We start from the raw sequence: 26,115 nt of genomic DNA, 5'->3' as shown, positions 1-26,115 counted from the left end.
TAACCTATGTGTTCAGCCAGAGCAGTATATGACCCACAGTGACTATTCATTCTCAACGTATTAGATGAAGGAGTTGTGGTGTTGTATTGCATTCAAATCAGTGTCTTGCTCTGCCCCGTTGCCCAGCGGGGGGTGGTACTCCTATGAGTCATCTACTATAAATGCCAAATGATAGCATCTTTTGCTTCATGATGTTCTTATTGGCAGGATTGTGCATCACCAGCACTCGGTCACATTTCTCGTGTCTAATATTGCTGCTCGTCACAATTGCAGTGATCATGTTGCAGCTGGCTCCACAACCCAGCTGCAATCTAGCTAGTTGTTTGATCCAAGTGGCACAGTTGCAGATACAGCTGGGAGTTTTGTATAGTGTTTGTGCACAGAAGTCTTTGCTAAAGTTACATGTCATGTATTCTCTTATAGCAAATTTTTCTGTCCTCAGTCAATGCACCTACAACTACATGAACTACTCACTCCCTTCCCCAGGATTACTGTAGCATTATTATATAAAGCAGTTCTGTTTCCCACAGTTCTCCATAGTCTGTATATTTTTTTTTCTTTCAGCCTTTCCTGATACTTTCCAGATCCTATGCACAGGAGCAGGGTGCCAGCAATCTCAGTCTTTGTTCTGCCCTCTAAATTCTTCAAACGTGTCTCTATGTACTTGATCTTCACTAGAACTTATCATTGTTTTGATCCTTTCCCTGTGTAATTCAGCTGCCTGTGTTGTTTGCAAATACTTACCCAGAGTTAAATTTGTTTTCTTCTATTGATAGTTCTACAAATGCTCTTGGCCTAAATAATGATTTTTGTCTGTCTGAATTTGAAGTGGATGGCTGCATTGTTAGTTCTCTAATGCAAGTATCTCTTTCTTCTTAATGTCTCATGGTATCAGGCTAAATTCTTTTTCTAAGTATCATTTTATTTGAGGTCATAGAACTCACTGTATCTGATTTATTTTTTCCCCCAATATTTCCAGCATTTTAAACATAATTTTCTTATTCGCTTTTTGTCTATTTTTTCCCTATACTCTTCACTGTTAGACTGAGGGAATGATGGAATTATGGAGTAAAGCTTTTAAATATTGGTACAAATTCAGGTCCTTCTCCTAAGACTGTGCAATATGTTTTGTTTGAAAATTAACTTTTTTGATAAGTCTGAACTTCTTTGAAGGTCTGAATCCCTACATCCCTTGCAACTATCCCACTAGGCTGGTTGCTGCCGTGTTTTTGGGTACTGATTATTGATGCTAGAGGATTCTGTTCCTGAGGTGAAACTTTTAAAAACTAAAAGTTAGCCTGCTACTTTTGTCAATGCAAAATGCTACAGAATACCTCTTTAACTTTCGGAACTTGTGGGCAATTTTAGTAAAGTCAGTGGGATTTAACTGTTCTTCATCCCCTGGCATACAGCTGGTACCTGACATACTGGTACACCCTGGATGGCCTGGTGCAGGGATGCGGCAGTGATTTATCACAGGACAGTCTGTGTCTGCATGACCCATGGTGAACCATGGTGATGCAGACCTGTGTGTGACAGAGCTACTCAAGTGTCATTGGACTGTATTTCCTGGTGCTCTGAGTCCTATGGGGGTAAATTTGATACAGCACAAACTAGCCTGCTTTGGTTTCATGATAATAACTCAAGGAGGATAGCGGCGTTTGAACTACCAGCCTGACCTCAGAGCCATGCCAGAGCCTCACAGGCTCCGTGTAACACCAGGTAATGTGTTTCTCTGTCGGGAGCATAGTTAATCCACTGAATCTGGTTAAGCCACCCATAGATAATTGAGAGCTGAGAGTGCTGGTGTATGCTGAAACTTAAGCACGCAATCAAGTGCTTTGATGAATCAGGGCTCTAATGATTACCCAAGGGGCAAAGCAGTGGGGAACTGGAACCAGGATTCCTGGCACTTCAGTGGGAACATGGAGAAAACAAAGCAAGTAACCAGCTTAAGGACTGATTTACAGAAGCAAGTGTGCTAATCCTGCAAGTGCCTTACTCAAGTAGCTAGCTTGGGAACACCAAAAATACTAATACTACTCCTGAAAACTCCTCTTTTCTGCAAACTTGCGTTTCCTTAAATTTTTAACTTTGAAGCCTGTCTCATTTTTAATCTGTTCTTAACACAAATACTTCATGGCCCATCATCTCTTGTTTTAATTTGTTCTGATACTGATGTTTTCTCTCCTCTGAAGTCCCTTTGCTTGTATACCCTGTGAATAGAACAGAGGAAATACCACATCTGTACTTTCTACTGTTAAAAGTTGCTGTGGTTTAACCCCAGCTGGCAACTGGCCCCTTGCAGCCTGTCGATGGGAAGGGTAAAAGTAAGAAAACTTGTGAATTGAAATAATGACAGTTTATGCACACACAAACAAAGCAAACCAAGTAATTAATTCACCACATCCCATGGGGAGGCAGGTGTTCAGCCGTCCCCAGGAAAGAAGGGCTTCATCATGTATAATGACTTGGGAAGACAAGCGCCATCACTCTGAATGTCCCCCCCCCTCCTTCCATCTCCTTCCCCCAGCTTTATATGCTGAGCAGGACGCCATATGGAATGGAATATTCCTTGGGTCAGTTGGAGTCAGCTGTCCTGCTATGTCCCCTCTCAACCCCTTGTGCACCCCCAGCCCACTCACTGGTGGGGTGGTGTGAGAAGCAGAAAAGGCCTTGACTCTGTGTCAGCACTGCTCAGCAGTAACAAAGATATCCCTGTATTATCAGCAGTTTTTCAGAGCAAATCCAAAGCATAGCCCTATAACAGCTACTATGAAGAAAATTAACTCTATCCCAGCCAAAGCCAGCACAAAGTTTATTTATGCTAAACTCTTTGCAGCTGAAAAGTGATTATTATTATTACAGCATATTTTACTGTGGATCTCCTCATTTTTGTTTAACTTTTCCAGATTACTTAAAAACCTTCATTTCTTCTAGATTTGCCAAATCTTGAGGCTTGTTCCAGATTCAGAGACAATAACATTATCACTGTTAGTCAGAACTTGCTTGGAAAGGGGATTTCTTACATATTGGCCTACACTTCATCATGGCACTGAACTTGGAAGGTGTTTGCTGCTTTTCTGAGCATAGTTTCAAACACATTCATGCCAAAGGAGAAAAAGTAATTGGCTAAAAACAAGTGATCATAGTATCTTTTAAAAAAGTTATTATGTTGATTTTCCTTGAGGGACTTCCCTTTGGATTGTTCTGTAACTTAATTAAAAAAAAAAAAAAGTCATCTTGGTTCAAAAGCCCTCTCACTGGTTATGGAGGAGTTGGTATTGCACTTATAATGAATTTAGGTTTGGGTGTTTTTGGGTTTTTTTTATGCACCAGAGGACAGTCAGTATTTTTTTAAATTAAAGACAAATGAGGAAAATGCAAATATTCCCTTGTTCTGGAGAGATATATTTCCGGGGAGAAACCAGGCCAGGAATGGCTTTCAAACTTCTAAAACCTTTTTATGTGGTGTATAAGAGATTGCTGTCATCACCCAGATTCAGGAAATACCAGTGCTGGGCTTAAGGGGGACAAAGTAAACTCGACAATGGACTGAAAAGAAAAATAAACAATTGACCAACCGTTTTTATAGCTTGTTTTTTCTCTTGCTTTAACAGTAACATTCACCTTCATTTACCAGAGTTCTGTGAAACATCTGTATCAAGCCTTAAACTTGCTTGACCTTAGTTTAGGTTCAAGGTTCAATATATTCCATGTGCATGGATGATTGTACAAATCCACAAGAACTCTGCCTCTATGCAAACCTTTTTCCCTGTCCCAGATTTGGCCTCTTTCTCGCTAAATAAATCCAAGGACAACTTTCTCTCCCTGTCTTTCTTTCTCCAAAGATTGCTGCAGGGGTGCCCTTGAGGCTTGCAGGGTGCTATGGGGCTTAGGAATAGAGAGGAAAAGTTGCCTTAGAGGATGAGGTCAACCTGCCGTAACAACTGCCCTGGATGGAGTATTTTATAACTCGAAGAGTTGAATTTAAAGGCTTAATTTTGCTAAATCTTCTAAAATAAATGGTTCAACATTTGTATAGTTTTTAAATCTGTATTCTTCTCTCATTTGTAAAATCAGAACAGATTTCTGAATGGCTCCGAGCAAGTCTCCCAGCTGAACAATTTCTCTCCTCCAGTTGCCTGGCTATATTTCTTCCCAGGGCTTCTGTGGGTTACTTTAAAATGGCATAACAAGTAGCTGTCTGAATAGGATATAAAATTTGCGTCTTAAAGAGGAACCCGGTGGCAGCCAAACCATGAGGCTGGAAACAGAAATTAAGTTTTGAATCTTTTAGAGCTCCCAGCATAAGTTATATTCATAAAGTTATCATTTCAATCTATTTAAAAGTAACTTCTGTGAGCAATAGCATACAAGCTCAATCAATATATAAAGGTGATATCTTTTACACCTGTTATCTGAACACAGATGTAGTTTGGGTAAAGAAGTTTGAGAAAACATGACTTGTTTTCAGTGGCTTAGACACTCTTTGTGCTGGATTGGTCCCATAGCACAAGGTGCCGCACCTTGGTTGGGGTCCTGCATCATAGTGGTTTTCCACCTAAGAAAGGTCTGTACTCAGCTGGAGGTTTGTTCTGGTGTGATCAGGCAGGTCTCCATGCAGAGGGTGTGCAGGGTGAAACACCCCTGGGATGGTGTGGGATATTTTCTCTTGCTAATTCCAGCCAGGCCTGTGCCCAGGCAGTGCTACTTGAATGGAGCCAGCCTTCTGCTTTGCTGGCAGCAAAACTCAATCTGGTTTCAAAAAAAGTGACCTATCTTGAACAGTTTCTGAAGCTGTCATTTTCTCTAATCAGTGCTTTAAGAACGTGAATAGCATCCTTTAGGCAGGCAACCAGCATTATCCTAGCTCAGACATCTGTGGCAACTTTCGTTGTGGAGGAATTGGTTTTTCTGACCACATGCAGGCATCTACATGGTCTCAAGCTAATCATCCAACCTTCCTTCACGGCCAAAAATTGGCAGTTCTAGCTCATCATTCCTCTCTTCCCAGTAAAGGTGTCTATATCAAGTGAACAGTGTTCATGTGCCTATTTCTCTCCATTGTTTATGGAGGAAGTCTGGAATGATTGACTGAGATGGAGATGCTGGGGATGCTTAAAGTCAAATTGATTATGTGCATGTCATAGAATACAGAAATCTCTCGGATGAGTGTAGATGGGCAGATTTCTATCTGGAAGAGGCCTTTCCCCATCAGCAGAGTTTTGTGTGTTTTGTGTGTGGATTAGTTAGCTCCACTGAAAGACATGGCTGATTAGCTCAAGGGACGCGTTGTGCTGGTATTACCTCCATGATTTGAGCTAGTTATCTCTGCCCAGCTCTGCATTGTGCTGTGTGAACAGACACATTCCCTCAGAATGAACTTGAGTATTTTGTGTGGCACAGCATTAGCCCAGAGAGCTAATGAGACCAGAGTTAGAAGTTAGTTTGTGATTTTACATACCTGTAGGCATGTTATTAAATTGAAGGCTTTGCTCTCCAGAGGGCAGGAGTTTTGTTGAAGCAGCACATGAGGCACCAGTATTTGTTTTTATCCCCAGGTGGAAAATGCCTCATTGCAGGCTGGCAGGAGACAGTTCTACTCCTCTGATGACTTTGATGTCATGAGATGCAGACCTTATTTATCAACACACCTCTGGGAAACTATAGATCCCTCCTGCCCTTTCATCCCCACACAATCAGTTCAATTTTTGCCTTGAAGTAAATGAACTTTTAAAACAACTAGGGTTTATGGAAGAGGGTTCATGGAGCTGTGATAAAGCACTTCAGGCTGTAACTTACACTTGTTTCTGAGGCTTCAATTTTATTGCTTTAAAAAATTCTCATATGATCTCATTTTAGAATTGGGTACTTCAAAGGTTGTTCAATCCATGTTCCTTCGAGGCTGCCTATGCAGCCCTATAATTTTTTCCCATGTTCTGTTCTCTTTTTTTTTCCTTTCTCCTTTCATCCTTATTAACTGCAAAACACCAAAGGGATTTTCACACACCAAAATGAGTAGTCTTGCAATATTCTAGCCATGCTGCTTTAAAAGTTACTGTAAAATCACAGTCCATGGTGGATATGCATTTTCACGTTCATGCTTTATCAGCGAGTGCCTGAACTAGCCTTTGCTACGCAGACTCACTTATGGTAGATCTGCAGGCAGAACTGTTCCAGTAAAGCCTTCCAAAAGGGATTTGATTTAAATCAGAAATCATTTTTTTACCAAATACAATTTATCACACAATTAAAGCCTTCCATCAAAAAGCACAAGCTATACAGACTTTGTGAAAAGGGATGAAGGCAAGAAAGCATCTGTCCCAGCATGTATGTAGTCTGATTTTCTTTGCTTCCTCCTCTCTGCTTCCCAAATATGGAATCATATTCAGTAGTGAAAAGGACTTGACCCCTCTTGAAATAGGAATCTTCACCACTATGAGGTTTGACTGTTTGAGTCCTGTGTTTTCTATCTGGAAGTTGTGATGGCCTCACTAATGTTGCTTCATCAACTCCTGTGAAACGGATTTTGTCATCAGTTATGTCATGTGCATGAACAGAAGAGATGATCTGGAACTGTAAAATTCCCTAAAAACTGCATTGAGCACAAAACATAAAAAGTTCCATAATTCTTTTTCCCCCAATATTCCCTGAATTCTGTGACACAAACACCCTCCCCAAAATATTTTTTCACTGTGGTTTCAGTTTCTTTTCCCTTTTCTTTTTTCAGTAGGAAAATATGAAAATGGGAATGAGATTGCCAGAGAAAGCCATTAAGAAAAGAAGATAGCAAGAACTTTCTTGAAAAAATGAAGTACATTCCTTTAATTTCTTGTTAGTGTGAAGGACCAAAATGACTGATTTTTTTTCTTTTCTTTTGCTCTGATACTTACTTGCTAAAGTGATTAATTTGCTTCCTTGTACCTAAGATTGGACTCTATAAAGAAAAATGTAGAGTCTTCTTAAAGAGCTGAACACTGGTGCTGAAAACAAGACAGTCTGTGAATAGTTCCAACAAATTATTGAAATGAAATAAGCTTTCAGTGTATTGATCTTTGCTCTTTTATGTTTGTTACAGCCTAGGTAACAATCAGTGAATTTTTTTCAGGTTAACTTCAAGTAGAAGGTGCAGTTTGTATCTCCACATATGTTTTTTGTTATTTGTGATGTGACACCAGAAGAGATCCTTCTATTTTAGATTGGTTAGTTAGCCCAGATGTTCTTACATGAGTAGGGATATTTGCCTGCTTCTTTTCTTACCATTGCTTACATAAAGGAGATAACATCTTAGGCCTACAGCCCAGACAAGACAACACCAAAGGTGTTGGTGTAGTATCAGAGTGCCTCAGAGAAGGACCCAATTCTTTTAAAACACCATAACAACAAAAAGTTCATAACACATTGTGTACGACAGGCAAATGCATTCTATGAAGTAATAGAAAAATGCATAAAATAAACTGTTATGTAGGTAAATGCAAAATGAATGGTCCAAGATCAGAGGCTTCTTCATTTCAGACCAAGGCAGTACTTGAGACAGGAGAATACTAGGGAGAAGGAGGGAAGTGTAGCATAGGAGTTTGCTAGAGGAGATAAACTGTAGTCCTTGGAAGGAGATTCATGACAGTCACGTTTGTTCTTGATGCTCTCCAAACATTTTTTGTTCTTCAGAATTATGCAAAGAATCATCTTATTTTGATTATCCAACCAAAACTCATGTTAAACATTTTCTTTGCCTGTTTTGACATGAGAAGATAATAGAACCTGTTTATAATTGCCTCTGACTTTCTTGAAAGAAAATCTAGTAGTATTAATATTCAAAAAGCTATTTGTGGCATTGACAAATGCAAAAGCATTAGTCAGTATCTGTAGCTGTCCAGAAAAATAGCTCCCTCTGTGAAGAAAACCGAGCCTTACCTATAAAAATATTGGATACTATGTCACATGAAATTATGACAGCTAGAGTATACAGACCTAATGGCCTTCATACTGTTAGCATATACTTGGAAGGGAGTATCCTGCAGTAATACAACTTTCTGAGAATAACCCCTGACCCTCCTCAGGAGCATGATCGAAGGCAGACAGTACACGGGGAGGATCCATCATGTGCTTAGGATCAAAGTGTCTTTCGAAAAGTGCACTGCCGTTCCAGACACTGAGGCCTGGATTTCTAATCCCTTTATTGGAGGCAGTCACTGATACTACTAACCTGTGAAATCTGCCTTTGCTGGAATTCTGCCACCTTAATTATGCCTTTATTTTCTGATTATGTTACCTCTACAGCATAGGTACTGTGAAGTATAGATGGATCTGGCCAGTTGATAGAAGCCATTCATAACATGTGTGCTGTACAGACACACAGATTAAGGATAGTGATTCTGAATGCTCTTTGGGTTTTTTGTGTAATGGATTATAGTATCTATATTATCAGGGAATGTGAATGCTTACATTCAGATTACTTTCATAATAAGGCTATTTTGTTCACTGTTCTGGTACAAATCTGAGTGGTCTTCTGTTCCTGCAAGGGAAGGAAAAGGAATTATGTATTCATATGCTTGCTAGACCTTCAAAGTAGCTTACATATTAAATTCTCTTTTTAGAAACTGAGGCAATTATATGTTAAGATAGTTTTAAATTTTTTTTAATTCTATTTTAAGTTCTCATACAAAGTATTCATTAGTAATAACTCTGCACCCTAGTTCAAAATGAGATAAATTATATTAATTAAAAATGCAAAAAGGCAGATCAGTCTATGCAGTCCATTCCCAAAATAATGATCTTGTAGTTAATCAGTATATTGTAACTATAAATACTTATGTATTTATTTCCTGGATTTACCACCAACTTTGCATGACTTGGAATAGATCATGTAAGCTAGAATTTTTTAGATGAAACTGCAGATAAAATGTACTTAAAGCTCATTGCAGTTAATTATGATTGTGAGCATCTTTCAGCTCTGTCAGAAAGAACTAAAATCAGTCTTTAAACGTGTGTTCTTTAGCCTCTTGTCTATAATTTTGGCATAGAATTACATCTTCGTGTTACAGAGACTACTGAGAGAAGAATGAACAGAATAATGTGTATGTGTTTGACTTTTCCATATTTGCTTACTTTTTAAGATAAATATTCCCTAAAGGGATATGATTGGAAGAGGGTGTGTGCAGCAGGAGTTGAAAATGAAGCCTTTTAAAGTATTTCTGATTGGACACATAAAAACTGGAGGCGCTCAGTATCACCACTTGCTCTTGAAAATCTTAGCCAAGATTTTTTCATTTTTCCCAGAAGAGCTATGGCCAGGATGGCTGAGGCTTGAAAGCTGTGTATTTACATAAGCACAAGTTACAAATCTGTGGTTTTTAGAGACGTTTGAATTTCACCGCTTTACACTCGCAGTATGTTATAAGTTGCTGTGAGTTGTTCGCAGATTGTGAACGCGCAGTCTACAGAGGATTACCCCTCACTTTGCCTCCTTCTTTTTAGGAAAAGTAGTTTTTTTTCATACGTGTCAGTTTTTAATATTCTTGTTTGTAGTTATGGATTGATCACTGCCAGAAATTTGTGGCTATTCACTGGCTAGGAATTGCTTCATTTTTATGTACTGCCTCCTTAACGGAGGCAATAACCGATGAACCAGAAAGGCTGACTTTTTTTAATGTGATATAGAAGTTTTCTGATAAGAGTTCTGGTGACTTTTATTGCTGAGGGGTACTTGCATCCCTTTAGGAGGGAAAAAAATGTCCCTTTGCGCACTCCCACCTACCCTACATTCCTGTGCACACAGACATGTGCAGTCACTCCTGGAGTGCAGAACTCTCTGCTCCTGGAAGAGTTTCCCATAGTTTGCAGTGGCATTTGCCTAATGATAGATGCTGTTTCAATTGATTCTGGAAAGCAGACTCATTCCCCTGCCCAACCACTGGTAACTGTTTGCTTTGTGGTTGCTGTATTAGTCGAGAGCAGAGTGGCAGCCCATGTCAGATGTCTCCTGCTTGTCAAGTGGCAGTTGAGCGATGGCTGCGTTTATGTCCCTTCTGCATCCCAAATCACTCATTCCTTGAGGTAGAGATTGAGGTCTGACTAGACAGAAGTATACGGGCTGGACCTGTCCAGGTTTGTTAGCGAGCCCTGAATCCAACCATGGTCTGTGTTGGTTTGGGAGTGCTCCCAAGGCAGTAGCAGCTGAGCAAGCTTGGGTGTGTGCCTTGGGCTGTGCCTCCACTCACACAGCTCCCTCCAATAGAGACCGTATGTCAGGCACCGTGGAGTCTGGGGGACTCTGTGGGGGTTAGAACTAGAGGGGACTCATGGGGTGTCAGGGTAGGACTCATTCCACCTCCCCAACCAGGGAACAGGGCATTGGCACATCCCTGCCTACCCTGGAGCTCCTCTGAGATGCTGAGCTGCTCTTTTGGGTATAGAGAGGGAGGCAGACTTGTTTATCTCACATGCAGCAAATGTATTTGCAGGGGACTAAATGTATTAGTGCTGGGGACTGGAGAAGCACCTCTGACCCTCAGGAGTACCTCTGAGGCACTCTTGTTTTTGCCCAAGGAGAGGATAGGGATCACTGCTTTTGTGGTCAGAGCAAGCATATATTTGCAAAAAAAGCCTTTGAAGACCTGTGTTGGATTCTCATCAAAGTTAGCCCCTCTCTTGGGTCCAGTCCTTCAAAGGTTGAGAAGCTTGACCCAAGGGTTATGGACACATCCAGGGCAGATTGGGAAGCCAGAGCCAAGCTGGGGTGTAGGAGGGCAGGGAGAGCAGCACAAAATGCTTTGGATTTTTTGTTTTGTTTTGGATATCTGCCAAGCAGTTCGTGGGATGTTCTGTTCTCCTTCCAAGTCAGGTACCTGAATTGCTGAGGCAGATGGTCCTCAGCCTTTTGGTTTGGTGCTAGCTGGAAGGAAGTGCTGCAGAGTACTCTGTGTTGTTGGCCTCTGTCATGGCAGGGAAGAAGAAGGCTACTTGCCCTAGGCATTGCTTGCCTCTCCTGGTGTTTTTGGTGCTAGGACTTGGTAGTGACTGATTTCAAAGCCCTGGGAATGGCTGTGCCTGCAGCAGGGCATTGTTTGTTAATAATATGTGCATGGGACATGTCCTGTGATTACTGATGTTGCTTCAGATAATCCAGGAGACTGAGTCTAAAATACCTGCCCTGCCTCCCAAAAAGACTTTCATTAACTACTGTGAATTCTTCTTCTAGTCTGTAGTTTTAACTGTTTTGTTAAGCTGGAAGCCTCCTGTCTCACAAAAAATCTCCATAAGGAGCTGGTTGTAATATGTAAGTGGGCCACCACTTATGGGGACAACCTTTTTAGCAGGGCCTGTTGTGATAGGACAAGGCTTAATGGTTTTAATCTGAAGAAGGATTGATCTACAGTAGGTATAAGGAAGAAGTTTTTTACCATGAGGGTGATAAAACACTGGAAAAAGTCACCCAGAGAGGTGGTGGATGCCCCATCCCTGGAAACATTCGGTACAGGGCTCTGAGCAACCTGAGCTAGTTGAAGATGTCCCTGCTCATTGCAGGAGTTTGGACTAGATGACCTTTAGAGATCCCTTCTGACTCAAACTATTCCGTGATTCTATAAAAATATAAAGTCTTGTTTTAATATCTGCAGCTTCTTTGAGCGTGTATTTTTTTTGAGTTATTAGTTCAAATGAATCCTGTCTTACTTTATTTGCTTACTGCCCTTTTAAAGTCTAGTTGGGCTGTGCTGTATTTATTCAATGCAATGGATGATTTGGAAACAGCTTTTAAACCAAGTTTCAGAATTCAAAATCTCTTATTTTATGAAGGTATTTTAACGGTAAGATGGTTCCATCTTTGTATTCCTAAAAACATATAGATAAACCTGAATCCAAATGAAACTTACCCGAAATAGGTTGTTACACAGCTGTTAGTAAAACTAGTTATATGATGGTGAGAAACGTGATAAGGTGTATGTATTGGAGGTTGCTGGTAGCTTCACACGCACAAAGTTTTAAGTGTTGCAAATCAGCCTGCCCTTGATTTGTCAGGGCTGAAAAGAATAGTATTTAGTTTTTAATGTCTAAGACTCTCTGGTGCTGAGTACTGCCTGAGGGGACGTGTGGGTTGCTAGTGTTCTCAGCAGAGATTTGTCACTCCAGAGGATTTTTATCGTAGAAGAGTGAACATTGAAGGTTTGATTCAGGACTTTTTTTTTTGGTCATTTTGCAGAGAGAAGTTCCCAACAAAAAAAAATATCTTTAAAAATGGTAACTAAAAATTAGTGAAAGTTAATAATTAATGGCTTGTAGCTGATTTATTAATGCCCTCATTTTTCTATGTAATGAAAATTTTAAACTGTCTTGTATGTTAACTATAAAGAAAAAAAAACAAAAAGTGAGATTGATCTTAATTTAAAATTACTTTGAACATACAGAATTGCAGAGTTTTATCCATAAGATACTAAAGTTTGTTTGCAGAGTTCTGGTTTAGGGATTATTTTATATAATAACGAGAAGGAAAATTTGGGCTGGCAAAATTTTCAAAGCTTTTGTTAAAGCCCCTAACTGCTTCTGGTATGAAAGTCAGCTAAGCAGTCTTGTGTTGTTGTTTCCCCCAGGATATCTTTTATGCTTTCTTTTTTTTTTTCTTCCTTCCCTTTGGAAATCCAAGTGTTTATTTGCATGCAAGGTAGGTGAATTCTTTTATCTATTTGTGTATCGTAAACCAAAGCAATTAGCATACTGCAGTTACAGTACACTTAAAAACCAAAACAATCCTTCAAAACCTTCAGTCAATATTATTCCTGGAGGGAACACTCTTAATTAAATTGTATGCAAACGACAACAATAGGCAAAGTTGTTTGTTGTTTAATAATAACTGTTGGGGGTGGGGGGAAGAGTGAAAAAGTAAGTGTAGCAGAGAGCTTCGCATGCCATTAACCCAAGGATAGAAATGAGGTCAGCCTTTGAAGGGACGGACAACACACTTATCTGCCAACATTGGAAAGTCCCAAAAGATTAGCTTATTTGCCAGATGTTACTGGGAGTTCATCATTGACACCCTCTGCTTCATGGGCTTCATCTCTCGCCACAGTTGCAGTTGCCTTTTCTGCCCTTTGCAGGCTTCCTGGAGGTCTTCTCCAGTGCATAACGCTTGAATTTTTTCCTTGAAGTAGGTTTTTTTTTGTTTCACAGCAATAGGCATGATGAACCATCTTAACTTGTAAAGTTGATCTGAAGATTCTTTGTTTTTCTTTCATACACCCACAATAATGCTCTTGGCATAGGAACCACTGACATGAAGCACAGTGAGTGCTCCAGCTCTGGGAAACGGGGCTGTGATTGTGAAGGGTTTTGTGGAATACAGGCGACTCACCTCACTTAATACAGTTACCCTTTTTGAGATGAGTGAATATTGGGGCAGACTTTGTGACAGGCTAAGCATTTTCTGTTCTTTTTTATCCGTTTGCCTGGAAAATAATTAGATACAATTTTAAGCAGACCATTCTTACATTATTAGCAACTTTGTACGTAATCAAATATCACACTGAAGTGTTGTGAAGTGTGTAACCCAAAATAATTAGTAGTGAGGGAGAGTGGGTGCTATCAGGTCCATGTTAGTAATGACTGTAAGAGACTGGAATGGTGTTCTCTGCATGTATCTTCTCCTTTAAATCTTTCAAGAATTTGGTAGTAAATATTGATTTCAGCTAATGGTGGTTTTAACTTTGTGCACATGCTGTGCCCCAAGGGACTCTGTCCTATAGAGGGAGAAGCCAAGACTTGCTCATAAAGAACAGAGCAAATATGTTTTTCCTTTAAAATGGTAGATGTTAGTGGTTGTCTCTTGAAGCAAGATTTCTGCCACTGCAGTTGTTTTGCAGTTCCCCCACCTCCCTTTGAGCAGAACAATTTGTGAGATGGACAGTGACCTAAATAAGGACAGATATTATCACCATGTACATGCATCTGATCAAGGAAGTCTGAGTGTTGAAGCTTTTAAAATAATGGAGGGTCCTTTTGTAGCAGACAATTTAAAGAATTTGATCCTTTGAATCTTGCTTTAACATAGTCCATCCTTTTCTTCCCTTCCTCCTTTTCTTTCCTTTCCTCCTTTTCCTGTCTTTCCTCCCTTTCCTCTCTTTCTTCCCTTTCCTCCTTTTCTTCCCATTTCCTCCCTTCCCTTTCCTCCCTTCCCTCACTTCTTCCCATTCCTTCCTTTCCTTCTTCCCCTTTTCTCCCCTTCCTCCCCCTTTTTCCTCCTCTTCTCCCTCCTCTATTTCTCTCCATTCTTCCTTCCTTCCCTCCCTTCCAAGACCTTCAAGTCTAACTTAGTCTCCTAACACGAGCACTTAAATTGAACATCTGATGATAAAGGACAACGACAGTATTTGTTCATGTTGAGATAAACACAGCATTAGATGCTTTTTGACTACCCATAGACATGTGACATTCTTCCTAACATTTGTCATGGTAGGTCCATAGACCCAGATACTGGGTTTACTTCAGTAGGTCTGGATTAGCTGTTGAATTTCCAGCACTGGAAATCAGAAAAACTGCGAATAGGGAAAATGGAGAGGTGCTACAGGAATGGTTTCTGTCTGCTGGTGTGTAAAATGTTGTTTTTGAATAATGCCTTTCCTTTCCCTTACATTGCCACAGCTTGTGCTGCTGCTGCTGCATGTTCTGTTAAGCAAACCTCAGTGCTGTCAGTGAGGTTGCAGTCTGATCTCTCATGTCATTTTAGACTTGTAACTAGGGAGAGCGGGTATTAGAGCTATTCTGCAAATGCCATCAGTGGGGGACAGTTCCAGAGCTACAAACCTGGGCCGCATCCAGGTTATGCTGGCCCTGTTTGGCCAATCACAGAGTGCAAAATAACCATATTATTCTCAAAGTGTTTTTCCAGAGTCGAAGTAATAGCCATCTTGCCCTATAAAGATCTGAGTTCTATAGAATATTTCTGTGCTGAGATAACTTACATGAACTGTTTTCAAAAGTGCTAGGTGTTGTTTTTTTGTATTTTCTGTGTGTGTTTTTGTTTTACTCTCACTCTTCACCTCTATTCTCCTATGTTCATTTTTGTCTTCTGTGGCCTGTGCTTAATAACCCCATGGCCATTTCTGTAAAACACCAAATCCTTTTGCACTATAGCAAGTAAATCCATGATGGGTTTCCTATAGTGAAATGGGGAGTCCAAGAAATGTAACCATTTAGACTCATGCATTACTTCTAGACTTGAAATACAGCTCTAAGCAGTGCAGAGGACAAATCGTGCCCTCTACCAAATACTTGCATGGGTGATATACGGTGTTGAGCTCTCACACTGCTGCTATGTGGAAAGGCAGTAGGTCATCCACTTTCTATTTTGAGTTTCTTTTGCAGAGGTATCCTTTTACTCCCTTCCTCTTCCTCAGCCCGGTCCTCAGTGTTTGCAGTCCTTACTTCTACTGTCTTTCTCTTTTCTATTTCCACTGGCAGCTCCTTGCCCCCAGTCCCTTTGTGGTTCTTCCTCTCCTTACTTCCTCCACTCCTTAATTCTGGAGTTTTACAAACTTCATTCTTGTTCCATTTTGAAATTTCCTGTCTTTGCCCCTTACTTTTTTAGTTATGCCCAGGCAGCTCTGCTCTTTCTTTGGAAGAAAACAGCTCTGCATAAGCAGAAGAAAGCCAGAAGGCAGCTATTTGGCTTTCTTTGATAACAGAAACAGTGAGGTTTAGCAGCCAAATACTGAGTTGGGGGATCAAAAACTCTTCTCTCTCAGCTTATTTGAAGGTAAATGGATATATTTGTAAGAGAGATGTGGGACAAAACCTTAGGACTGCTGGGGAGCCTTCTCAGCACTGGATTCTGTTTAGGCAGGCAATAAGCAAAACAAGTGGCCATTTAAAAAGGAACTGGGGTGTTTGGCAGCACAAAGCAAGAATCCTTTTCTTACTGTTCTCAAACCATCCTGAAGCATGCCAGTGGCCAGCGACTTCACAGATGCCAGCCACAGGGAAAAGACTGAAGGAAGGCTGCTTGCTGTTGAGGCAATTCACACATCAACTACTTTTTGAGAGCCCTCAGCTCTGCCTAAAAATTTATGGGGCTCTCTTCTTTTAAAACAATTGAGTAAAGGCCCAAGCTAAGTGTTTTTCCACATATAAATGTCATAAATGCAATCACAAAAACTTCACTGGAGTACCAGTGAGGGCTCAAGCCCCAGCTCAAATGTGCATCGTATTAAAGTCCTTCTTAGGGACTCCAGACATAAATTGCTTTCCAGCATCCAGAACCATTTGGAAATGCTTTAATCCTGAAACCAGGGGGTTTCTAATGGAAATGCTGACAGACCCGTCATTGTAGCAGCTGAAGCAGGCAGGGTTGTGATAATGAGCCCTGTATGTGTGCATGTGGAAAGCATGATGCAAGTTCAGAAAACAAGCGCTTCCACTGAAAAGCCCATGCTGACGAAAAACACCACGCACCGTTTCAGCACAACGGTACTTAAAATTGACTTTGCTCATGCAAGTATGTATTGCTCAACCATAGGCATTAACCCTGTGTGTATTACACTTCCAAAACCAACAAGTCGTAATAGCATTTCTAATAATACTCTAATTATCTATAAATAACACTGTACTGAATAGCCTCGACTAGCAGTTTAAAATGCTGCATAAACTGATGGGGGTCTTTACTATTCACAAGTGGAGTTTAACCACGTCTCCTCTCACTTTTTAAACATTGTGCCCATGACCCTAAAAAACAGGTGATGCTTCATTTATTGCTCATGTCTCTGCATACTGCTGCTAACACCAGCAACTGTATATTTTGTACTTGTATTTGGAAATCTCAGTGACCTTGGTTACACCAGGCTGAAGAAACCTGTCTTGCAAGCATGTGCCCAGGTGATTAATTTCAATGAACAGGTTACTTGTAAGAGTGTAATTACTCACTTGTGCGAATGGCAGGATGGGTGCATTGACCTGTATTAGACACATTGTAGTATACACCTCCCCATCAGTTCTTTTCCCCTGTTAATCAGAGGCCTGAAAACCCTGCAACATTTAGACAGCTTGAGGTTGAAGGCTGAAATGTCACTTTTAAAAGAGGGTTAAAAAGGTCGCACAGCTGCAAATAATAATAGCCCAATGAAAATCAGATTCTTACTGCAGCCCACTTCAAGAATAACATTGAAACAGGAAACAAGCCTGCTTGATGTTTTTACCAGTATGGCGGTAAGATTACTGCTGAGTTTAAAAAGGAGGAGAGAGAGACAGAAAGGAGCATGCTTTCTTGGTATTAGACGTTAGAACTGTTTTTCTGGTTCAGAAAGGATGATCCCGGGGCTCTACAAAATCTCCTCGAGGAGCCTGAGGACATGGGGTACTTTCCTCTGAATGCTGCTGAGAGGAGATGTACTTTGTTGCTGTGTTCTGAGGGTGGTTTCGTTTCTTTTGTTTGCTTTTTATTTCTTTGTTATGTTCTTGCATTCCTTGCTGTGGGCTTCAGTTTTATTAATTATAGTAAGAGCTCTTTAGAAGAATCTTATTGAAAAATCAAGGAATAGAAGAAAATCTTGGCTTTCTGCAGAACTTACTTGTTTCTCTTCCGTGTGACATGGCTTGGAGAAGTCTTTCTTTTGTGTTTTTATTTACTTCTTTTTCTAATCAGAATACCTTCACTTTTCCTGAGCAGAGTGATATTTGAGGATAATGGCAGGCTACAACAGCATAGCAGATTTCCTCACTTACACGTTCTGCCAATAAGGCTCTTTACATGGTCACAATAGGGCAATAAATGCTGACAGATGTTGTTAACATGTCTATTAAAATTCAGCCCCCTTTTCTGCTGCATAATGCCTATTGTTAATAATATCAGAACTAATGCTGACATATCAATATTAGTGTTTGCTTGTATTTATAATCCTTTGTTTCTTCAAAAAGGTCACAAAGTTGCAATAAGTTAAGCTATTGATAACAGACCGAAAAAATGCAGACCTGAGCAATTTTTTAACTTTACAGTTATGAATTTGTCTGATATTCTTCATGTGCATTAATTGCAGCAGTTATAGGTAGTACTACAAGAGTTCCATGAGTGTAACTTGAATTTTTAAGATCCCAAAGGTTAATAAGCACCCTAATTTAGATGGAAAAGCTGCTGTGATTTATTTTTATTAGGTGAAGTCGAAATGTTGCCATTGGTTGCGTTATTTCCTTCCTTCACCTGCACACAGTGTGGAAAAAGAAGATGTGGAACGTGTGGCCCAGCAACACACGTGAGACGTGAAGAGAAGTGTGTGCCAGAGGCTGTGTGCAGCTGTCTATACCCCAGGCTGAAGGACGGGAGATGCATGCCTGCATCCTGAAAACGATGCCGTGCAAGATGTGCTGTGCACAACCAGAACACCTCTGTTGCTGAAAGCCCCCACCCTGCTGCAAACCCGGGGTGAGACCCTGTGTTGCTTGTGCATCTGTAGCTCTTGCAGGGCTCAGCAGGATTGAGGCATGCAGAAGGTTCACACTCACAGCCCAGACTTTCAGCTGCTTGTTTCTAGTCAACATTTGAGCATAAAGCTGGAATTGCTGCCACACAATAACCAAGCACCAGACAACCTTTCAAAAATTGTAGGCAGCAGACAGCTTCTTTCATTCATTTACTGTTGGAAGACAGTCAATAGTACCGCAGTCTCAACTGCGGTGATAGCATCACATGTGAACACAAATTCTGCGTGGGGCAATTTGTCTTGAGGGCGCTGTTCTACCTGGTAACATGTAATATGGGTTAAGTTTTGCTAGACAGTAGTGCAGGTGATACAGCTATTCTGGATTATTACTTTTTTTAAGTTTAGTGTCTGCAAAGAATGATTCTCATGGGAACAAGCATTTGCTTGTACATTTGTGGAAACAGTTAGATGTTGAATCTGATACCTTTTCCTAGTACTGAGAATAAACACCAAGTTCATGTTTTCCTGGAGTTGATGCTCACGCTCAGAATTCTACTTCTAATCTAGTATATTATTTAGGTGCTTAGCCTGTGCTTATCTATCTAGATAACCTTGAGAATCATTTAATTTTTATCAGAGCATACACTGACAGATTCAGGTACTAAAGCTCAAGCTCAGGGTGAGGAGTCTTAGGCTTGCAATATTCAATAAGAAAACAAACTCCAAATAATTCCTGGTAATGTTTTGAAATCCACTTGGACGCTTGGGACCAGAATTGTTACTATCTTGTTTTCTTTAACTGCGTCTCATCTGTTGTTCTGCTATTGAAAATACCGTTGTCACTGTCCCCTGAGGAGGGGAGAAAGGGGTAACAGAAACCTTTGGCAGTGCTTCAGTTGCAGGAGTAATTGAGATATTAGATAAAGCCTTTCATTATTCACACGTAGCTTTTCATTTTTTTCTTCTTTCTGTGAAAAGGTCTTTAGGAAAGACAACATCCTGGGGTTACATCCCATAAATAAAGGTATATTTAAAAATCAAACTTAGTTGGAGGTTTTGGTTTTGTTTTGGAGGGGGGTTGTTTGTCTAGTTTGTCTGCTGCTTGTTTCTTTCAGACAGGATAGCATAATTTAGAGTATTTTTATGGCTTCATCTCTGAAGTGCTTGTCTCTGCACAGTCTGGAACTGAAATAACTGAAATTAGAAGTAATTTGACACCTTTAGTTATTTTAGTATATGAACATACTCTTTCATTTCTGATTATGAGTATCCTATTTCAGTTTAACATAGCTGTAAGTTAAATCAAAACAGGATATGAATAATCTTAAAGGAGTAAATTAGGTACAATTTTAGTTATTTCAGTTCTAGCCTTCTGTGCATACATGGTTAGTCCTGAGTTAGGGTCTTTCTTGACATCTGATTGTATGTGGTGCAATAAATCACTTGGCTCAGGCCTGATGTTGGTGGAGATGCCCACATCGTGAAGATCAGTTGACGTTTATTATCACCTTTAGGGAGTAGTGTCCTTGTGAAAGTTAAAGGGCAAATAAAAGTAGAAATTCTTCACTTCTGGATGTTTCTTCTATGAGTCTGTGGAGTCAGATAAAAAGTGGGGTTTATTTATGTTACAAGTAGGAAAATATCCTGTCAGGCTAATGTTGTCCACCGGAATGAATTTTAATGAAAAAGAAAATGTTATCATCCAAAAGTTTTGTTTGGTTTTTGTTTGTTTGTTTTTTTCTTTGAGAACTTAGGGCAGTGAAAATAATTGCTGCAAGTACAGGTCTGGCTGATGTTCAGGTTAATGATGTATTTATTGTTTGCAAGGGATGGGAGCAACTCTTCTGAAAAAAGAGCTTTCTGTCAAGTGTGTCCTGATAATAGGAAGCAATGAATTGTGTTTTTAAAAATTACAGTGGAGTTGTGTAACTTTAGCAGCTGTCCTTCTGCAGATTTTTGTAGTTTTGAAATCACAATCTGCTTCTCCATAAAGATATTTCTCTTTAGTTCATGAAAAAATTATACAAACACCACCTGGGTATTTTTCTAAGTGGGGCTGTGGGGAGGTTGAATTTTAAGGGATTTCAGGTAATCTGAAAGCAGAAGTCACATGTAGTGCTTTAAGGTGTGTCAGCCACTACATTCTAGCTGGTAATAACAGTTGCACCAAAGGGCTCAAAACATTTCCAAAACGAATGACTTATTTATTTTACATCCTAGAATGTTACTAAAAAAAATTATTAGTGTTTTTTTTCTGGTCAGGGACACTGCTCTAATATTGACCCAAATTCAGCTGTGTGTTCTGAGGGTGAATGTTTCATCCTTTGGTTTTATTCAAGACTCAGGAACTTTCTCCCAGGGTTTAGTTGAAGGTTACAGGAGTGGAACTGCTATGTGGAAGTTCAGTTTTAGACAAAACTTCACTTCTCAAGCTCCTGAGGATCTAGCTGACCTTTTAAAGGATGGGGATGCACAATTACCTTGTGTGTATAGAGAGATGTATGTAATGTATTTAAGTTATTAATATCATACAGTATGGATTCAGAACTTCAATAAGTGGGTTTTTTTCTCAGAAGTAATGTAGACGTCTGGTTTTAATGTAGTTCAGCAGGAACTGAAGGAGGAAAGGTAAAAACCTTTAATTCAAGATATTTCTGAGCAGACACGGTCTTATCTAATAACAACACTGAACATATGCTATTTTCTGAGGCAGATTTCTGCTGTGAAAGCTGAACATTTTTTTTCTTTCCTCAAAGTAAATATGTGCTCAGGAAGGTTAATAAGAACTTAGACTACAGGGAGACTGCTGAATATTAGCAAAATTAGTACTCTGAGGATGAAAACTTTGTTCTGGTCTGTTTGTGGAGTTTGAAATAAAAACGTAAACCATGATGACTGTATGTTGCATGCCTGTGTGAAGTTTAGAACTTATATATTCATAGGTTCCCTTTCTTTCCCCCTCCCCCTTTTAACATGTAGATTTATGAGGAATCAAAGATGAACTTGGAGCAGGAGAGGCCTTTTGTCTGCAGTGCCCCAGGCTGCTCACAGGTGAGTGGAGTCAGCGGTGATATTAATTGAGTCCTCAGCACTAGCTCTGGCTTGTATAATGCCTCCTGATATTTTAACATATGTCTAATAATAATATGTGTGTCAGGGTTTTGTTTGGTGGTTTGTTTTTTTTTTTAAGTCCTTCTCCCCCTCAATTCCTTCCTTTCCCACAAGACATTATTACAAAATATTTCAAGCAAATACAACAGCCAGTCAAAACTGAGTCAGTACAAGTGCTTCTAAATCTGCTTCTGTGCCTTCTTTCATCCCCAAGCCTAATGTTTCAAGCCAGGTATTGCAAATTCCTTTAATGACTAGCAAGAGAGAACACACTAGGCAGGGCACATTTGTCTGTCTTCTGCTTAGAGGTATGATGGAATATATTATTCTTGTTATTGGATGTAGTAACCCTCCTGATTTTTTCTGTTTTAAATACTTAAATACACTGATATCTTATTAGCTGCTGCTTATTTATTTATTTATTTTGGATCTTTAAGACATCTTCCTACTAAATATTTTCTACAGAAAACGCAGCCAGTAGATAAATTTTGCCCCAGGATGTACATTTGGGATTCCTGTCCTGTTGACTGGTGGTCTACCCTGTGTCTCTGGGGGTGTAATCTGACCTGTAACATTAGATGTCTAATAAGCTTAAAAAACCTGAAGTGACAAGGATTTCACCTGTTGAGATTTGAATTGGGGTTTATGTGTTTTTTTGGTGATTTTGCAGTGGTGAGGGAAGTTCCCCCGAGCGCATCAATGAGGGAAGTTCCATGTGTGGCACTTTTGACCCTAATTTGGTTTAGTGACAAGAGTTTGTGAGTAAAATCTTCAGGCAAGGGCATCTTTTGGGCTTGTGCCACAGGGCTCCTGTATGCATCTATTTTAAGGGATTTTGTTTGGCACTGTGGGGAGGCTGAATTTTAAGGGATTTCAGGTAATCTGCAAGCAGAAGTCACATGCAGTGCTTTAAGGTGGGTCAGCCACTACACTCTTGCTGGGATTTCTTTCTTCTTCTTTTTTGTTCCTCCAGAGAATTCATTGCCATTATTTATGTTGCTTTGTCTATGGGCTTAGAGAGATTCTCAGAAGGTGTAACGTAAGGCAACTGTCTAAACTATAGTCACAAGCACGGTCACTTAGCCAAGAGTATATTGTGTTGAAAACTTTAGGTCCCTTTAACTCAGTTGCTTTTTCTTTATTTTTGTTGTTGTTGTTGTTATGATCTCCTATGTACTTGTTGATTTAAAAACCTGCTTTAAATTTCCCCCCCCCCTCAAGCCTCAGTGATACAACTTTTGGCCTTTGCTGGTCCCGAAATAATCCTGTTAAAACTATTACAGTAGCAAAGATCTGTGTATGATCATTCTGATGAAGGAAACTTCACAGAACTAGTCTGCTCTTTGAGCCCAAGTGTACAAGTGCTTGAGCATTTATTCAAGCTTATCTCTTTTTCATCTTGTTAAAAAAAAGCTATTTGTTGTAGATGTCTGTTATTGGACTAAAAACAAACTTAGCACACTGATTAGCTTCTTACAAAGAACATCCCTCCACCTTCTCTCCTTGACTAAGGAAAAGAATTTAATTTAGTGTCATAAAGGGTCATAATGAGTTGCTATAAAACTTAGCACCATTGCTTTGCCACTTTGAATCAAGTTAAAGTATCAGACATTTCCAAAATTAAAACCACATTCTGCCTGAATACTTTTGGGTAGGGAAAAGCTGGCTTATTTGATTATTTTTATTACTGTTCATCAGATATAGGTTGCAGAAAGACACAAAAGCAGAAAAATCCAGTAGTGATTTAAGATTTGCCTTATTACTTAGCATTTGCCGTGGGCTAAGAGCACACACAGCAGCAGCTATCACAGATCCTCAGACACGTGGTGACTTGTGAGACTGTGGTAGCTGGAGACCCTTAGAATCCAAAACTTGATCTGCAGTTTTTTCAAGCAAATGCATGACACCTTATGGTTTTCCTTTCCAGAGAGCACGGCAGCAAATATGTTTCTAAATCAAATACCATTATTTGTTACTCATACTCACTTGCATTTTCAAATATTCTGTTTCCTGTGCCATGTGGACACATTTCTAGCTGGATAAATTTCTTTCTCTCTCATTTTTGAAATTCTGTCCAATGCCAAAAGTTTATTAGAGAATTAAATTCTTCTTTTTTTTTTTTTTCTCTTTTTTTCTCTCTCTCTTTCTCTCTCTCTCTCTCTGTGTTTGCCTGACAGCGTTTTCCAACAGAGGATCATCTGATGATTCACAGGCACAAACATGAAATGACTTTGAAGTTTCCTTCAATAAAAACAGATAATATGTTATCAGGTAAGAAGACATGAATTCAAGAGTCAAGATAACTATTCAGATGATGTTGAAAGCATGACTCCTACCAGAAAGCTACTGGCAAATTGCCTCCAAGATTGGTTTTAAAAAGCCCCAGCTCCAGTTAAATAATAAGTAGAGATGGAATAAGCTAGAATGCATATCTTTGAACAAAAGGACATTTACCATTCTTATGCCTTCATACACATTTGGCATGAGAGGGAAAGAAATTGTTGAACCTCAGCCATGCTGGCAGCTCTATCATTGATTCTCGTGTCAACATGCCAGTGAAATATAGGCACTTAAGTGCGTGTCATCTGGGAGCCCAGCAGTCAGTGTGTTAATGAAGTGAATTTTGCTGTTCCTGTAAGACTGGCCATATAAGCTGGACAGGTTCACTTCAGCAACTGGAACAGGCCACACTGTACAAGCCACCTTTATGGTGACTCAAAAACTGTCCACTGTAAACAACCATAACCAGAAAGGCAAACCACTGGGTAATATCCAGTACCTTTTCCCCTGAAGTGCATCTCTCTCTGCACTACCCCCATCATACACAGGGTTTTTTTGGTATTAGGTGCAATTACACCCTTTAGTTTCTTATGTAGTATTTTTCTTACACCGTCTTTTCACACTCTTGTCTGTGTAACTACACATCGATGACTTGCTGGCCTTCACTGAGTGCTGGGTAATGTCAAGCTAGCCTTCGTTTTACCTCTTCTCTCCTCTCCTGTTCCCTTTCCTATTGTTTATTCTATGGGCAATAGTAATGGATTATTTAGAATAATATCACTGAGATTTTTCAGGTTTCAAAGTACTTGCAGAAAAAAACCTCTATGATGCAAATGTGTGTGTGGATGTTCACCAGCATTTGATATTTATATTTTGCAATGGGGTTCTTCAAGATAAATTGTACCATTTTAGGTGCAAATATGTAATGATTAAAGGGTCTCCAGCAGAGTAACTCTTTTATGATAATCATAGTTAGGTAACAATGGTTTGCAAATATTTGATTTAGGATTTTTTTTTTTTTGTTGGGACTCTAGGCACCAGTGATAATGAGACAGACTTTATCCCAAATAGAGTTTATTTTGCTTTTACATTTGAAAATACCATAGTGGACTAAGTTTAGAAAGAAACAGTACACAGCATGTTGAAGAGTAGGACTTGTAAAGTGCCTGCATGCCAACTATGCCTGCGGAATCCTATGTTTGCAAGCACAAGTGAGAAAATACTGCTTTTCCATTTCACTGTGTCCTTTGGCAGTGAAACTATTCAAAGACATCTGTGCTGTGGGCACATTCACCCTGTGCAAGTGCTGGTTTTTGATAAAACTTTCTGTTAGGCAAGACTTTTGTTCGAGTGCAGTTTCTAAGAAGTCTATTCTGTCATGAGGAGTCCCCTGAGTAGAGTAGCTCCATTTGGGTTTGGTAACTTCTATGATTTAACTGTCCTGCTCCTTCCAATGGCTTGTTTTCCCAGGCAAAATGACTGTCTTCCAGCACTACCACCAGTACTGGGCCCTCTAAACCTGCAGTTAGCCAACAGTATATACTAATGCAGAATTTTCTGGCCAGAAAGACTTCAAGATTGCCTCTAAGGGATGTATTCTTTGAGCTTCGTGTATGACAGTGCTCTGTGGTAGTGAAAGAGTATACATGTTCTCAAAGACTGTGGCAAATGTGCCTGACTGTAATGGCCTGACAACTTTGTGCTGCTGTGTATTGAATTCTCTTTTTGTATTTGTTTGCTGGATTTGTTTGGCATTTTGCAATCCTTACTCTGGAAGCATCATAGATCATCTACTCTCTTCAGGGAGACATTGAAAAATAGTTGTTTCATTACCCACCGAAACCCTGGGGAAATCTAAATACCTTAAAGTTTAAGATGTTTTATTCTTAGATTTCATAATGAAAAATTAATGATATATGGGAAGAAGAAACAGACTTTTCTCTTAAACATTTGTCTTCATGTCTTCCTTGTTTTTTGCATTTTTGCTTATTTGACTTTTTTTAAAATTTTTTATGTCGTCAGTAGCTTCAAAGAACTGCAGCACCAATTGCCCTTTAATAAGCCAGGTGCAGTGTTATGTTAGTTGGTTTTTCTTTCCCCCTCTTTTTCCCAAGCTGCCTGGAAGTCAGACTTTTTTGGTTTTTTTTCCAGTATATTGTATACTATCTTTTAATTTGTTGTATTTAATTTATTCATTATTAGCAACTAATCATGAGAAATAATGGCCTGTATGCTTTCAGTTAGACATTAGAATTATCTACCTTGTTTCAAGAGATAGCTTAATCCCCAGTCTGGGATCGGTATAATATCAGTGATATTTAAT

The 26,115-nt window shown here is 39.6% G+C and overlaps 1 protein-coding gene across 7 annotated transcripts in view; it reads left to right on the top strand.

Moving 5' to 3' along the window:
* The window catches only part of CREB5 (cAMP responsive element binding protein 5), a 248,726-nt gene that overhangs the window by 21,197 nt on the left and 201,414 nt on the right, over positions 1-26,115 (top strand). For 5 of the 7 annotated variants that reach the window (XM_039390640.1, XM_039390641.1, XM_039390643.1 and 2 more), the window contains 3 exons: positions 12,644-12,661; positions 21,381-21,452; positions 23,690-23,783. In XM_039390640.1, coding sequence (XP_039246574.1) covers positions 12,644-12,661; positions 21,381-21,452; positions 23,690-23,783 — 184 coding nt within the window. The remainder of the gene's footprint in view (positions 1-12,643; positions 12,662-21,380; positions 21,453-23,689; positions 23,784-26,115) is intronic. The other 2 variants (XM_027723788.2, XM_027723796.2) reach the window with 1 other exon arrangement.

This window comes from Pipra filicauda, unplaced genomic scaffold (assembly GCF_003945595.2).
Source record: "Pipra filicauda isolate LSUMZ 115617 unplaced genomic scaffold, ASM394559v2 scaffold84_size4826128_pilon, whole genome shotgun sequence".
Lineage (NCBI taxonomy): Eukaryota > Metazoa > Chordata > Aves > Passeriformes > Pipridae > Pipra > Pipra filicauda.
Note: the sequence above shows the minus strand (reverse complement) of the source record. Positions and strands in the feature narration are given on the sequence as shown.